Raw genomic sequence first — 14,186 nt, 5'->3', positions numbered from 1 at the left:
GCCATCCCCTAAATGACCCAGAACTGTCACTACCCCTTTATGGCAAGTTTGCAACCATGTTGCACCGAGTTTTCAAACAATCCAGATGAGAAAAGATTGCTTGATAGAACTTCCGATATTTACGCATGAATGATTTGCACCTAAAGTTACTTGCAATGCTAAGGGCTTTTTGTTGGCAGGTCTTTAATCTTTTTAAATAACGGGTATCCCAGCATTACATCCAGGTTTGTTCTATAGATGGGGCACAACAGCCGAAATAGAATTTGGAGCAGATTACAGGAAATAAAACTACTATTTGCTATCACGAAGGACCAAATTTGGACCAGTATAAAACAGAAGGCTTACAAAGTACTATGTTAAAACCATTCAAGATCACCTAAATCGTGCAGAGTAAACATGAGCACAGCTATTCCAATAAAGCTAGTATTTTGAGCCATACCACTGATCAAACAAGGATGAAGTCCACATTTGAATTTTTCACCTCTGTCAAATCCTTTGACAGAATTTATGAATTCAAATGTAGATCTGCCAAGCTGATGACCTTGAAATTCAAGGGATTTGTGGAACTGAGGAGTGAGGGCAGTAGAAGGATCATATACTGCTCCAAACGATTGCCTGCAACTTTTTCAGACGTCAGCGATCACACCAGTGCTCGCAATTATGCGGTGGTATATGCGCACGAGTAGTTGAACTGCCCCTTACAAATCATAATACGTCTTCCACACAGCATTGGTGTACTGCGGCGTAAGTGCTATAAGCAGCGTTCAGCAGGGGTTAAAACAAGGCCAAGATATTCTCGAACACTGCTACGCCCTCCTTTGTTTCTGTATTTTTCAGGGGGGGGGGGGGCAGAACATTTCTGCTTGCTTGCAAGGCGCACTCTCATTGGTCTGACGACAGCACTGGATATCTATCGCCAGGACAATGCAATTAACGAAACTTCAAGACAGAAAAATGTTTTCAGTGCCGCTGCTATGGCGACCAACATGCTCACCGGCGTTCGCAGCACGTCGACTTTGTTTCCACGGGAAAACGCAGTATGCGTTAACAGCTCTATTCTGCTAACATGCCATAGCTGCTTTTTCCCGACAAAAAAATCCACATTTTCTGTGAAGCATTGGTAGCTACGGCAACGCATTATTGTCTCCAAGTTGCAATGTGCCGCTGATAAGTATCCACAGCGGTCAGCGGACCAATGTGCGCACGGCTGTTGCTTTATCTGGTCGACAGAGTCGTGAATGCCCTGACCTATTGGGGTTAAGGTTATCGCACTTTAAGGTTAGAGTCTGCAAGCTTGGATCGACTGACGACGCGAACTTCAGGTGGGCAACGTGGTCTCAATTTTATAGCTGAAATTAGCGCAACTGAAAACATTTTGAGAAAGATCTCACAATATTGATTTCACAAGCCTCCAAGCACCAAAGCATTGTATGCTGTATCACTCAAACCATCTAAGCTTTACTGCATACAGGTGGAATGCTGGTGAATCGTTCCATGCTTCAAATAAAGCAAGGAGGCACATATCCAAAAGCCATTTAATAGATGCTAATACATGTGGTGTTCCACAAGAACTACATATGCTGCAGTATTTACAGTGAAAAAATGACAATAATACACCGTCCGGCCAACAGAGCACGGCTGACAGCTTCACAGAATGCGTCACAAAAATGCTGGTGCGTTTTCGATGCCTATTCTGTCATTCGCTAGAGTCCTCGTGTCACGATGTGATGGATGTGTTCAACCCCAGTCACAGGCAACATGTCAGCAACCAACACTCGCCAGTCACTCCAATCAGCAATTACACAACACAATCAGCACACACATACAAGATGACACAATCACAAATATCTGCAGACAGCAATTGATTGAAAGAATGACGATGATAACGGAAGCGACCTCGTTGGCCATATCGCGGTATATGATCATCTAGGATTTGGTGTCTTAGACACAACACGCATTAAATGTATAGATTGCATGCTTTCAAAAATAGCCTCGAGACAGGTTTAACTTTGTCCAACATAACCCCAACACAATTGCAAATGGCGATAAACCCAGCATGCCATGTCATCAGGGGGTGTGCAGCATTATAATTTCACGGACATGAAGAGTGCACCAAAATCTGCCCACACAATGTGCAAGCCTTCTGCTGCAAAGAACTAGAATTCCCGTCAGCATAGAGTTACACTGCAAACAATAGGATAACTAAACCCAGGAAGCATAGAAATTACGCATAAAGTGTCGCATGCACTCAATAAGCTTTACAATAAAAAAAAAAAGCATTCGAAAATTCGACATAAGCAAGTGACAGTAAAGCAAAGGACTGGTAATCCACATGCATTGCAAAGAAAACATTGCCGACAGCCTTGATGCCAGTCTCAAACTGAAGCAAGTCGTGATGCAATAACCAAAACTTCCTCCGATGCAAAAGTGTCGTCAATTTCCTTTTTTGTAAAATTCACTTACATGAGCTACGCTCACGCATCTCACAGCCTCTGCACGCTAACACCATAAGTACTAGCACAACTTCTCACAGTTAATCCCACCAGCGTACCGAAAAAGTATTTCAACGGGAACACTTTTCTTCAAGAACTCACAGGCCATTGTATTAACCGCGAGAAAGGCAACAACGCTAAACCCACAAAAAAGGTACTTTCGTGTGGGGTCTCACATGACCCCATCAACCACTGTGCTAAGCAGGACGATTCAGTAAATGTCCCAAGTGGGGAAGTTTGACGTCAGCTCCTGTCCTTTCCATTTCAGCAGACTTATATGCTTTACAGAAATCTAGGAACTCTCTGGCAATGCACTAACAGAAAAAAAAAAAAAAACAGAAGCCTCAACACCCCACGACATTTTGGGCGTTTTGGTGCTTTGAAAAGTCTGACTACTCGAGGACGAGCCCAGGACCGACTCGTCTCGGCCATGAACGAGACGTGGTCCCTGCAATGCGGAAAAAAGGCAACAGTCAATCGACCGGCAGTACACGACACGCTACAAGAGCACGGGGCAGCTTTTTCGCTTCACTTTTTGGGGGAGTCTGTTGATTCCGAGAGACTTCTTTCGGATTCCGTCACGGCGCTGTCGTTGCCCGCGTTGTGCTCCTTTGTCTTCTCCTTGATATCCAGGGCCTCTAGCTCCTTTGTCGGCACTTCACATTCGGAAGTGGCTTCTAAACACAAGACAAGCGTGAAAAAGGCAAGACAATGTTAACCAAATGATGGAACCACCAAGGGTTGGACAGTTGCAACAGTTCTGTCATTTGCATAAAACCTAGACACAAGAGCCACAAGCTTGCTAATCTAACAAGGCTTCTTTATTGTAAAGCAACAGTTCGATTTAGTTTCAAAGCACTACCGATAATCAGGTATCTTCCATCATCACATTGGCATAGACTTGGTGTCATCATCCTTTGTTAGAGTCTTCTTGACTGTAAATGTTTGCCTTTTTTTCTTTACTCTGCCTATTAGCCATGTTCGACCAGTGAAACTCGCTTACCAACCTTAAAACTCTAATAAATGTTTATAATTTTTTTATCTGTCTTGTACAGTTTGAACACATTAACCATAGCTGGTTTCAGAAGAAACACAAAATAGCATACCAATATAACTTTTCCACCTACAAGATGATATAAACACAAGAGCTAGGCAAACATTGCCCACCTTTGCTTTCCTTGAGAAGCTCAATTTGCATTTTCTTGGCTTCTTCAAACTTTTCCTTGAATTTCTGGGCATCTGAAAAAAAAAAAAAAAATTAGAACAGGCAGAAGAGCTTTCAAGAACGCCGCACAAGCCATTCATTGCAGCAAACGATTTAATTTGTGAAACAAGTCCCCAGGGAACAGATCAGCATTTGAGAGAGAGCCAACACTCCACGATAGCTTTCGTTTTTCCCCTCTCTCTCTTCGCGTGCGACATTGAAAGGATTGATTGTATATGTGCGGTTTAACGTCCCAAAACCACCATTTGATTATGAGAGAAGTCGTAATGAAGGGCTCCGGAAATTTCGACCACCTGGGGTTTTTTAACGTGCACCCCAATCTGAGCAGCACACGGCAGCGTTGAAAGGGGAAGGGTCTCTACGTGGCAGGGGCGGAAAAGAAAGAAGCATGGCACAGGCGCATTGCAGATTGGCATTTGAGAGAGAGCAAACATTCTGCCGAAGCCTTTTCTTCTTTTCCTTCGCGCGCAGCGGTGAGGTGTCGGAGGTGCCGCCGCGGGATTGGGCGTGGTGCTGACAGCATTTTCGGAGCGCGGTATGGTCGAATTAAGGGGGGACGTGCCTCTCGGAACGAACTTTCTTGTTTCTAGTTAGATCTTGATGAAAATTGGCACAGAGACTAAGAATGACCTCATAATGCTTCCATAAAAATTTCAAGATGATATCATGAAAACTTTCTGAGAAACAAATAATTTCATTACTGGACCTCGTGGAGCGGCTGGAGAGTTTAAAAAATGACATAGAAAGTTGGTAAACACTGTGTGCAGAGGTGAATGTATGCTGTAGGGGGCTGCGTTTTCAAAATATTTTTTTTGCAACACTAAAATTTGTAGTTCATGTTTTCTCCACTGATACTTCAATGAGCACATTTGCACTACAAACAAGAAACCCTACCAAAAATTTTTAAAAGACTAAATTTTAAAAATAAGAATGCAGCCCCCTGAAGCACAGTTGAAGGAGCATTACAATAAAAAAAAAACAGAATCAAAATCGGTCAAGTAGTTGCGAAGATATCTGCTCCACGAGCTGAGCAACATGCCAAAAAAAAAACAGTATTGAGAAAACAAGGTTCAAAGTCTTGAGTCACGGTTTACATGCCTAATAGGCACCAGGGTTGTAGTCGTTAGTGTCCTTTGCAGTGCGATGTCGCTTGGCCATCTGACCTTTAGCCTGATGAGCTTTCGCAGCCTTTTTTTTCCGCATGGCATCTTTTTCGGCTGCTCTACGAAGTGCATGGCGTCCAGGTTGGAGACCAAGAGATGTGCAAAGTTGGGTGTAGGCATGGAGGTTCCCAGCATTATACCTACAGATTGCTTCACTGACAGCAGTTTCTGCGGCTATCAATGAAGCATGCTCTTCTTTGGGCAGAATTGACCAAATAATTGAGTGCAGGCTTTCGGCAGCATTTTGAGTTTTTTTGCCCTGGCACCGCGCAAGAAGCTGTGGGTCCGAAAGTCGCTGGTACACAGGCAGCAGGGCAGCGGCAACGTGTCGTCCCAGGTGGCACGTATAGGGTGGCTGCGGTTCACTGCTAAGCTTCTGCAGCCCAGTGTCTGCACCAGCTATCAGGACCTGGTGGGCACAGTTCGTGGTGTTGATCCTGGTCAGTCGAAGTGGTGTGGTAGAATGTAGCCATGACCGCTCGCTGCATATCCTTTACTTCAGCATGCTGCCTAAGGGCTTGGCCATAATAGTCAGTTGCTTGATCAAATTTTGTGTAAGGCCACCGTTTCCGCCAATAGGTTGGTCTTTCTTGCTCTTTGTGACGATGGCCCGCAGGGCTGTGCCCATCCTCTTTTTAACATGATTGATACAATCTTCTTTCTTCAGGGGTATAAAACCGGAAGTCTGGTCCTGACACAGAGCTAAGAAAGTGCGGCTGTCGCCATCGCAAACGATGGTTGTGTAGCGCAGGTCATTTTTTTTTAGTGAGCGCCGAAACAGTATGAGGGCCGCTTCGACTTCCATTTGGCCCGAGTTTGCCTCTGTGTTTTTCTGGCAAACGTGTGCTTCCTTCCATTCACTGTAGCCGTCGTCGCCTTCTTTGGGGCCCACAGCACATCCATGACAGTAATTGGACAGGACAACACTGTCAAGCACTAATCCGGTGTAGAATTCAATGACCGTGCCCACGCCGATGTGGGACGCGTGGCCGCGTGTCATCCACGTCCCGTCGTACACCACCGTGACATTCTTGGTGGGTGTTCCCCCCATATGGCTGTACACATTGCGAACGGCTGCAACAGCGTCGCAAAACACACGTGCTGCGGCTGCTGCGCCAGCAGGCCGAAATTCCCCCTTGAGATGCCTTTGAAAAGTCTTGTGGTGAATTCCCCTATGTGATACATTGATCACAGACTAAAAATCACTGAGTGCAGCTGATCCCTTTCTAATAGTTTTTATAGCTTGCATGGCCCGAATATTTACTTCAAATGACTTGCTGTTTTCCACTCGCGGCGACGACCACGCATTTTTCGCGTCCGCGTCGCAAGCAGTGCAGGTGAGCACCATCTTTACCGCTAACCCGTGCTTAGTTCCGTGCTTCATCTTGAGTCCCTGCTCTTTGCACTGCGGGCACAGGGCACTGCCAAACAGACCATTCAGGGCCGCGCGTTGCACGAGGAAAAACTCATCTTCGTCTTCCGTTTCGATGTCGCTCTCGTCCCCTTGGTCCATCAGTGACATCTTGCGCTCCGTCGCAGACACTGCTCTTAGGGACTCCTGAACAGCCGCGGCGCGTTCGCGAGATACCTCCGCTGACACGAAACGAGGCTCTAATCGGGCCCGAATCGCGCTACTGGTGGTGCTGGTAGACGGCCTCGCATCCTCGCGCGAAGTACTTGGCTGAGCATCCGCGATGTCTACATCCTCGCGCGAAGTGCTAGGCTTAGCATCCGCGGCGTCTACATCCTGGCGCGAAGTGCTAGGCTTAGCATCCGCGATGTCTGCAGCCTGCGCGGAACGACGAACGGATGTTTCCTCAGACAGCACAAAGCACTGCTCCACAGGCATAAGAACAGTTTCGTCGATGCTCGCGGACGATGCTCCGTGCGTGCTTGTGCTCGGCTGCGAGTCCTCGTCGTGCCGCACGCCGTCGTCACTGCTCGCAGAAGTTGCCGGACTGAATTTCTTTTTCACGATCAGCGGCTTCGGCTTACGAGCACCAAATCGCTGCGCAGTCTTGCGTTTATTCTTGAACGATCGCCGGTCCATGATCGCATACGGGAACCGATCTCAAAACTGCAATGCGCCAAACTGGATAACAACGTTTTTCTCCTTTCACGAGCGCCGGTCTTATCGCAGCGCGATGCGATCTCGAAACCACGCCGCGACGAGTTGAAAACACATGCAGTAAGCGGCCCGTCAGCGCTGTCAGCGCGTAGAGCAGACGACCTTCGCGCCGATTGCTACAAGCGACCGCACGGGCGACCAATGCGGAGCCGCCGTACAGTCACGTGACACGCGTCGCCAATCGGAAACTGTTGTGATACCTTTACACTTTGGCTTGCTGTGGGCTTGCTCTTGCCTGGTTCAGCCGGCCGAGGCGGCAAATTTGAAAGGGAAGAATCGCGCTATCCATAGAGACAAAGATGGCGGCGCTAGGTTACGTGGTTGCGGAGATATCGCGGTTCGAAAAACGCCGGTTCTTTCGCAATTTCCATGAAATTCATCGCCACCCTAGCTTCGATAAAAGTTTTTTATGTCATTTCTACGCTGTTTTCAGGGACAAAACTTCGAAATTAGATATAAAAGGGGTCACAGAATGTGAAAATGAGATTTTCAGAAAATCGATTTTCTGGCCAAATTTCGCGATGCAAAAGCCGCGTCCCCCCTTAACCGTCGCGAGTGCTTGCGTATTCGAGTTATAGGACTTTTTCGCCCATTGAAATACACATAGCTTTGACGGGACCACAGCGACAGTTCTAACTAATCGGCAGTTCGAACTAAGCGTGTTCGAATTAATGAGATACGACTATAACAGTGGCACGAACAGCGCTTCATCGGAGTTACTTTTCAGGGATCTGAAAGACAATCTCACCACCGTCCAACCAGTCCAACTCAGTGAAAACCCCCTGGAAACTTCAGAATAAGGCCCGCTGTAATCAATCTAACAAATATTTGTCTTTTTTTCACCATCATCAGTGTGTTATAGTTTCCAAATTTTTTCGTTAGTACCGCCGGTGCAGGTAACGGGTGGCTTCTGAGCTACTTTAGCAGGTCAGGCCACAGACGTCAAGCAACGAACAAGAAAGAGACGTAGATCAGACCTAGCCGCAGAAGCAACTGACAAACTCAAATGCCAAAAGTGAACGTCAGGCAAGTTTGTGCTGCAGCTCTTGTGATTCTGTCTTTGTCCCTTTAGTGCATGCAGCTATCTCAGACATCACACCAATCCGACTCCAAGTGTGGCTTGGCTCGGCTTGCAGTTTGATTGTTGCCATTCAATGGATAGCTGGCTGGCTAAAGCTGAAAACCGACTGTTACTTGGAGCCAAAACACATAGCCTTCAATATTGGAAACTGCGATTTTTGCATTCACTTTTACACTGGCCCGACCTCCAGGACCAATGCAACCATGCGATGGTGGCAACCTAGCGAAATTAGTACAAAAAACACCTTTTACAGCTGGTAATGGCATTGGTTGCCACACGTGATCAGGCAGCCGGAGGCCGAAAAATAGAACGCCACATTGCGGGGTATCCGAAATTTTGGTCGTGAGTTTGCATCACTTCAATGGGACAACAAAAGAGGCAGCGCCGCAAGAGCCCAAATAATTGGGTGTGTCCGAATTTCGCGCGTCCGAATAAAGGTTCAATGACTACAGTGGAATACTAGACAGGCTAAAAACTTCCAATAAGCAGCACCAACAATTGGAGGCAGTCAAACAGACACTCACTCTCTACACTTCCAAACCGTAATGCTAGCAGTTCTGGCTTTGGCTCCTCATCTGCAAAGTCAGCTAAAGTGCTCCAGACCCAGGCTTTGTCGCTGCCGTGGCTCGGCTTTAGCTCCATGCCAGGGTGCACTGCAACAACACAGTTAGATTCACAGATGAAGAGCACTCTTAAATAATAACACTCGTTTCATATTAGGCAGGCATGTGCAAACCATTTGAGTACTGTAAATATTGGAATTCGCTTCAGCACCAGTTACTATTTGAAATGAACTAACTGGCATGTAATAGACAGACAAGTCTCTGTAAAGGTGGTTTCACTGCAGCCTAGTAATGATATGCTATGAAAATACTTATTTAGAAAATAATTCACACTGCAGTGAAGCTTAACTTTAATGTTAAATAAAAATTCTATCTATTCACATCATTATGAGACCAAACAATCATGCCAAGGAAAGTATAGGGGATGTTATTAGATGTAACTGTGTTGTCAATGTGAAGGAAAAAAAAATGGACAAAAAGATCGCTTTCCAACTAAGAGGACTTTTACAAAACCCTTGTGAACTGCTCCGTTTCATAATCGAAACTTGCAACCAGCGCTTTCAGAAGCGTCGCCGCGTGCCTGCGCTGGGCTACCCAAGCTTTTAGGATTACCTTTACGTCGGAATTATGAGAGTTTCCATAGGTTAAATATCAAGTTCCCAGCATTAAATACTCATAGAGATGCAGATCACATGCTGCAATATCCACATTCAAGAACAGTGGAATGGGTTCTAGCATTTCACGTGTTAGAACGAGGAAATCAGTCACGCAAGGAAAAAAATTAACGTCTGTTACCATGATATAAGTTCTCATTCACGCCAAAGCTTTATCTACTTCCGAAAACCACTTCATATTCCCTACGAGATGATGTTTTTGTGCGACTTTCGGACAGAATTTGTTAAAACTTCTGCTTTGGCTACCCACGTACGCGAACGCTTGCACGTTGGTAATCCTTACCATAGTGGTTGGCGCACACCTTGAAGGTCTTGTCGCGGCGCATGAGAATGCGGCAGTGGCCAGCTTTGTTGCAGAGGATCTTCACCTCGCCTGTGCCCCGCTCTTTCCACTCAGGTGCCTCGTTGGGTGCCGTGACATACCTGTATAGCTTGCCCCGCCTGCGCAGATTGCCACCACACACAGGACGCTGCTTCAAGAAAGCGATTCTGTGCCTTATTCATATTCGAAAACTTCTTAAAACATTACAGTAGACAGGACACCTGAAACAACAGGACAGGCCACCTTGAACCTGAATGCGTACCAAATGGCCCACTTATAAAATCAAGGCAAGTTTGTAGATTTAACAATGAAGTCGAGAAGACAGATGCACACATGAAGTATACACATGTCTGTGTTTCTTTATTTTATTCATGCAGTTAAACAATTTTCTGAACGACTTGTAGACTTCGATGTCTTACCGCATGGCTTGCCTTGCCTGAGCAGTAAACACATTGTTTATACCACGGATGCATCGGTATACTGGAATTTGGTATCTCGCACCGCTGAGTTTTACCAGCAAATTAAAACAAACACACCTGAGGAACAGAGTAAGCCCTATACATGCCATGTATTTTAGGCAAAGTTTATGTAGCTTTTTTTCCATAACCACAAGAGCTACAGTAATCATTTTACTATCATTGTGATCATGAGCCGTTCCTCTTCTTACTGAAGAAGATTTAGCACTGAAAATGGTAATGCTCAATTTTTCTAAATGTTTTACTTCAGGTACCCAATTATCACTTGATAATAGCTACTATTAGATGTGTTGCAGAAGAGTACTTCCTCACACAACAATTCTGCTTCAGAATATTCCCTATTACGTTATCTAAATACTGGCTGAAATCTAAGATTCTAGATACTGAGAAAAATGAACTACAGTAAAAAAAAGCATGTCTTGAGATAATCGATTTAAAGTTGAAAATCTGCATTATTTCAAAAGTACGAGATAGCAGCTGAGAGACCCGTTCAATGGGCACCAACCTGATTCCGATCACTAATAATTTTTTTTCTTTTTGCGTTGAAACGCCTTGCCTGGCGAGCCTGGTTTGTCACCTGCTATGCAGCCGTGTTAGCACAGTACTGTCGACGCAATTCAAGGGTGCATAGGCCCTGCACTGTGCAGTGCACTGGTGAAATTCCAAAATAGTTGATCCCATCATACTGGCTATGTTTCCATCAACAAAAGTGAACACATCATCATGAGTGCATATTTACGTGTTTGGTGCCAGACTAGAATGTTCTTTTTTTTTTTTTGAGCACGCTCCTACAGGCCAATTCAATGACTCGTTATGGTATTATCGAGTTTTCTCATGGAGGCATTTAGCAAGTAAAACTGGATGAGCTAGTTCCAGATAGTTTGGCTGAACAGCCTCAATAACAGATACTGTAAGGTGTTCTTCATGATTGAATAATTCACTATTCAACTGGGCTTTGTTGCATTTACACTAATATTCGGCGTTCTTTGAGAAAAGCCTGTGGGAATGCTTGGTATCCTTCGACGCCATGTGAAAATATGTGGACCGGACAGCTTTTCGCATATCCTCCCAAGCTGGTTCTATTTCTTTTAACGGCCCAACGATAATAGTTTTGGTGCTTGCCAATAATGACACCATTGAAACGACCCCGACTATATATACCCCGACAGAAAGCTTGATGCCTCTGCTTCCTTTCGTTTTCGCAGTTCAAGGCCCATCCTTTTCTCATTATGCCAAATGCACTGCAGCTTGCAAACAGTAACCTTTACATATGGCTATGATGCATGAAAGGAGGCATGGCAGGCCATCACACAAGTTCTGAAATATCGCATTTTTAGATGAAAAAAAAAAACTGTGTACTATGACAAATGACTGATTCTGGCTCAGAGAAGGCTGCTGATTTCATGTAAAGGAAAATGAATTTTTTTTTTAAATATTTTTGCTCATCCTGTCCTTTTAAGAAGGAAAATAAAAAAGGAGGAAAACTGAATTGGGTTAGCATCATGGCTGAAGGCAGCACTTACAGGAAGGCAATTCCACTTATCATTTGTGTATGGTACAAATGAGTGCAAGGCAGATGCTCCTACCTCAGACAAGTGGATGAACTGATAAGCTCATAGCCCACACCTGATGATCCAATCTGAACAGTAATTGATGCTGATGGTCTAATTACACACTGTTTTGAACAGCACACAGCATTGCAGCTTCTAAATTGGCACGTCCGCAGTAGAAATTTGTTCATAACTTTATTCCAAGCTTAGCTAAAAGAAGGTGTCTTCTGAGCCGGCCTAGTGCCTGAGCAAGCAAACTGGCGATGGCACAGAAAATGTGCATGCTACCAACGATCCCATTTTGTTTTTTTTGCACACTTTAATGAAAAATTTAGTCCTCATCGACTCATGTCTTCAGAACAACAGTCATCATCATGTTTGCTCTTATTTCCTTACAAGGGTGTAATTTTTGCCCGAGATGGCAAAATAAATTAGCTTAAGAGTAGGGTACGAGAAGCTTTGCGCGTCCAACTTTCTTGGGTTGCCACTGCTGCACATGCGCATATGCTAACTGCTTTTGGGGGTCAGCATCCAGGCCTTTCTTTTTGGAGATAGCATGCATACCCAAGCCATCCACGAGCGTACATCTCATTTAACATGCAAGCGATAACCTATCCTAAAACATGCTACATAAACAAAATAAAACCAAGGCCTGTGTACCCAATGCTGAATCTCAACACAAGGCACATGGCACTTACAGCTTCACAAGCACCTCCTCATCTTCTTCGAGCGTTTTCACGTCGATCAACGGCAGCTTCATCACCGGTTCAAAATGGATGTCCGGACTGTGTGGGCGATCATCTTCCTGAATAAGTTAGAGAGGGAAAGGCCCAAAGCAAAATATATTACTATGCACAGTTTGCAAAACATGCAACATGTCAGCTAATCCTTGCACAGTGCATTGCATCGCGTGTACAGTCTGAATCACATTTGCCTTGAGCAGTCGAGCGATGACTGTGGACGCTGTCCATTCCATTTGCTACCTCACATAAGCTATAAGTTCTTGTTCATGCTCAAGTTAGCAATAGGACCCAGCCTGCAGTATGACAATGTTAAGTCTGCATTTCTGTTTGTGTTTTACTTTTTCTTGATTGCCTCGTGTTCCCGAGAATGTGTACACACTGTATAAGCTGAGCATGCTTACTTGTTTTGTTATCGGTATTCATACCCTGTATTTATTTCAAGTTTTTTGTCTCCTCCCCCCTACTGTAATGCCCAAATTGGGCGCTGTAGGTACTCGAATAAATAAATAAATAATAAATAAATACAGCATTGGCCTGCTCATATTTAAGCAAGAAAAAAAAGGCAGCCAAACCCGAAACCATGCTGCGGGGTACTTTAATAACACCAGTTCTCACGTGTAACAAAAAATGAATGAACCTCGCACTGCAAACACACTTTAGCCCTATGAAACTATTTCCTAAAAAAAAGGGGGGGGGGGAGGAGTTCCACCACAAGAACACCTCCGCTTTTGCTTTTTTTTGTTGTTGTTAAACAAAGCCGTCAATAGAGCAACGGAAGATGACATATCTCGTTAAGAAAGGCATACTGCGACAATTCGAGCTCGACACGTCCAGCGGTAAAACTACGCAGCACCGCCAGATTTATGCTACATCTCGATCAAGCTTTAGGCACAAAAAATTGCTCTGAAACACCAAAGAACCACTTACGTGTTCGCTTACGCTGTCGTTGCGGCTCTTCTCCAGACAACCCGAGTCATTCTATCGAAACATGAAAGATCGAATGTCAGCAAAGCAACTGACCTATCGAGCTAGATCATCAATCAAACTGGCCAGTAAAAAAAAAAAAAAACTGGGCGTAACACGACAATCGTGTCCCCACCAAGCCACCGGCGTTTGACAAGCTACACCACGTAGTTTTCATAGCCTGCACGCAATTTCAGCATCGCCAAAGACGAAGAGCACGGTAGCGGCTTCGACACGTGCTAAATAAAGCGCGCAAAGCAACCCGCCGAGTATTGCGTAGCAGCATCGGCGACAACAAAATTTTTAATGTCTCCCCTACAACGGGAACGCAACAAGTAATAATAAGCCTATTATTGAGTAGCCTTCATTGCTGAACGTAGGCTTCGACAGAGGCATTTAATAACGACTAAAGAAGGTCAAGCGGGTCATGCACATCATCCATCGGCAAACTTACAAGTTCTTCGCTCATTGTTAGACGGGATTAAATTGGATTTCTAACGAAGACCGACTGCAATTTTTTGGAGCGTAGCTTTCCCGCTTAGCAGCATACAATGAACTGTTTTCACGATGCGCTGTCGATGGACACATTGCGAAGAAAGAGAGTTCTTAGCAAAAAGAGAAAGTAAAACATGGCAGCCATGACGTATTGTAACTTTCAAGTTCTTTTCGACGCAAAAACATCGCCTTAGAAATTGGCAACATTTATTTAGCAACGCTTTATGTTGATAAAAGCTTTTTAAAATTTTTATAAAGTTATCAAAAGAATTAAATAACTTTATTCATAATTTACATAGTAGCTGATTTTA

General features: G+C 44.7%; 1 protein-coding gene and 1 pseudogene across 1 annotated transcript; both read right to left on the bottom strand.

Moving 5' to 3' along the window:
* Positions 1–2,437: 2,437 nt before the first annotated feature.
* LOC119181320 (ran-specific GTPase-activating protein) lies at positions 2,438–13,989 on the bottom strand. The gene is made up of 7 exons (XM_037432532.2): positions 13,835–13,989; positions 13,345–13,395; positions 12,373–12,479; positions 9,610–9,767; positions 8,614–8,742; positions 3,660–3,731; positions 2,438–3,169 (listed from the first exon to the last, which is right to left on the bottom strand). The coding sequence occupies exons 1-7, from the start codon at positions 13,847–13,849 to the stop codon at positions 3,021–3,023; spliced, it is 681 nt and encodes a 226-aa protein (XP_037288429.2). The 5' UTR covers positions 13,850–13,989; the 3' UTR covers positions 2,438–3,020.
* LOC142803613 (uncharacterized) lies at positions 4,816–7,370 on the bottom strand (annotated as a pseudogene).
* Positions 13,990–14,186: the final 197 nt, after the last annotated feature.

The sequence above is a fragment of the Rhipicephalus microplus genome, chromosome 3 (genome assembly GCF_043290135.1).
Source record: "Rhipicephalus microplus isolate Deutch F79 chromosome 3, USDA_Rmic, whole genome shotgun sequence".
In the NCBI taxonomy this organism is placed as follows: Eukaryota; Metazoa; Arthropoda; class Arachnida; order Ixodida; family Ixodidae; genus Rhipicephalus; species Rhipicephalus microplus.
The sequence above is the reverse complement of the archived record's forward strand: the minus strand, read 5'-3'. Positions and strand labels throughout refer to the sequence as shown.

Bases quoted from the DNA above. Each gene is read 5' to 3' on its own strand.
- LOC119181320 (XM_037432532.2), bottom strand. The intron at 12,480-13,344 runs GTAAGTGGTTCT...TAACTTATTCAG, and splicing joins ACGACAGCGTAAGCGAACAC to GAAGATGATCGCCCACACAG. The intron at 3,170-3,659 runs GTGGGCAATGTT...TCTTGTGTTTAG, and splicing joins GCTTCTCAAGGAAAGCAAAG to AAGCCACTTCCGAATGTGAA.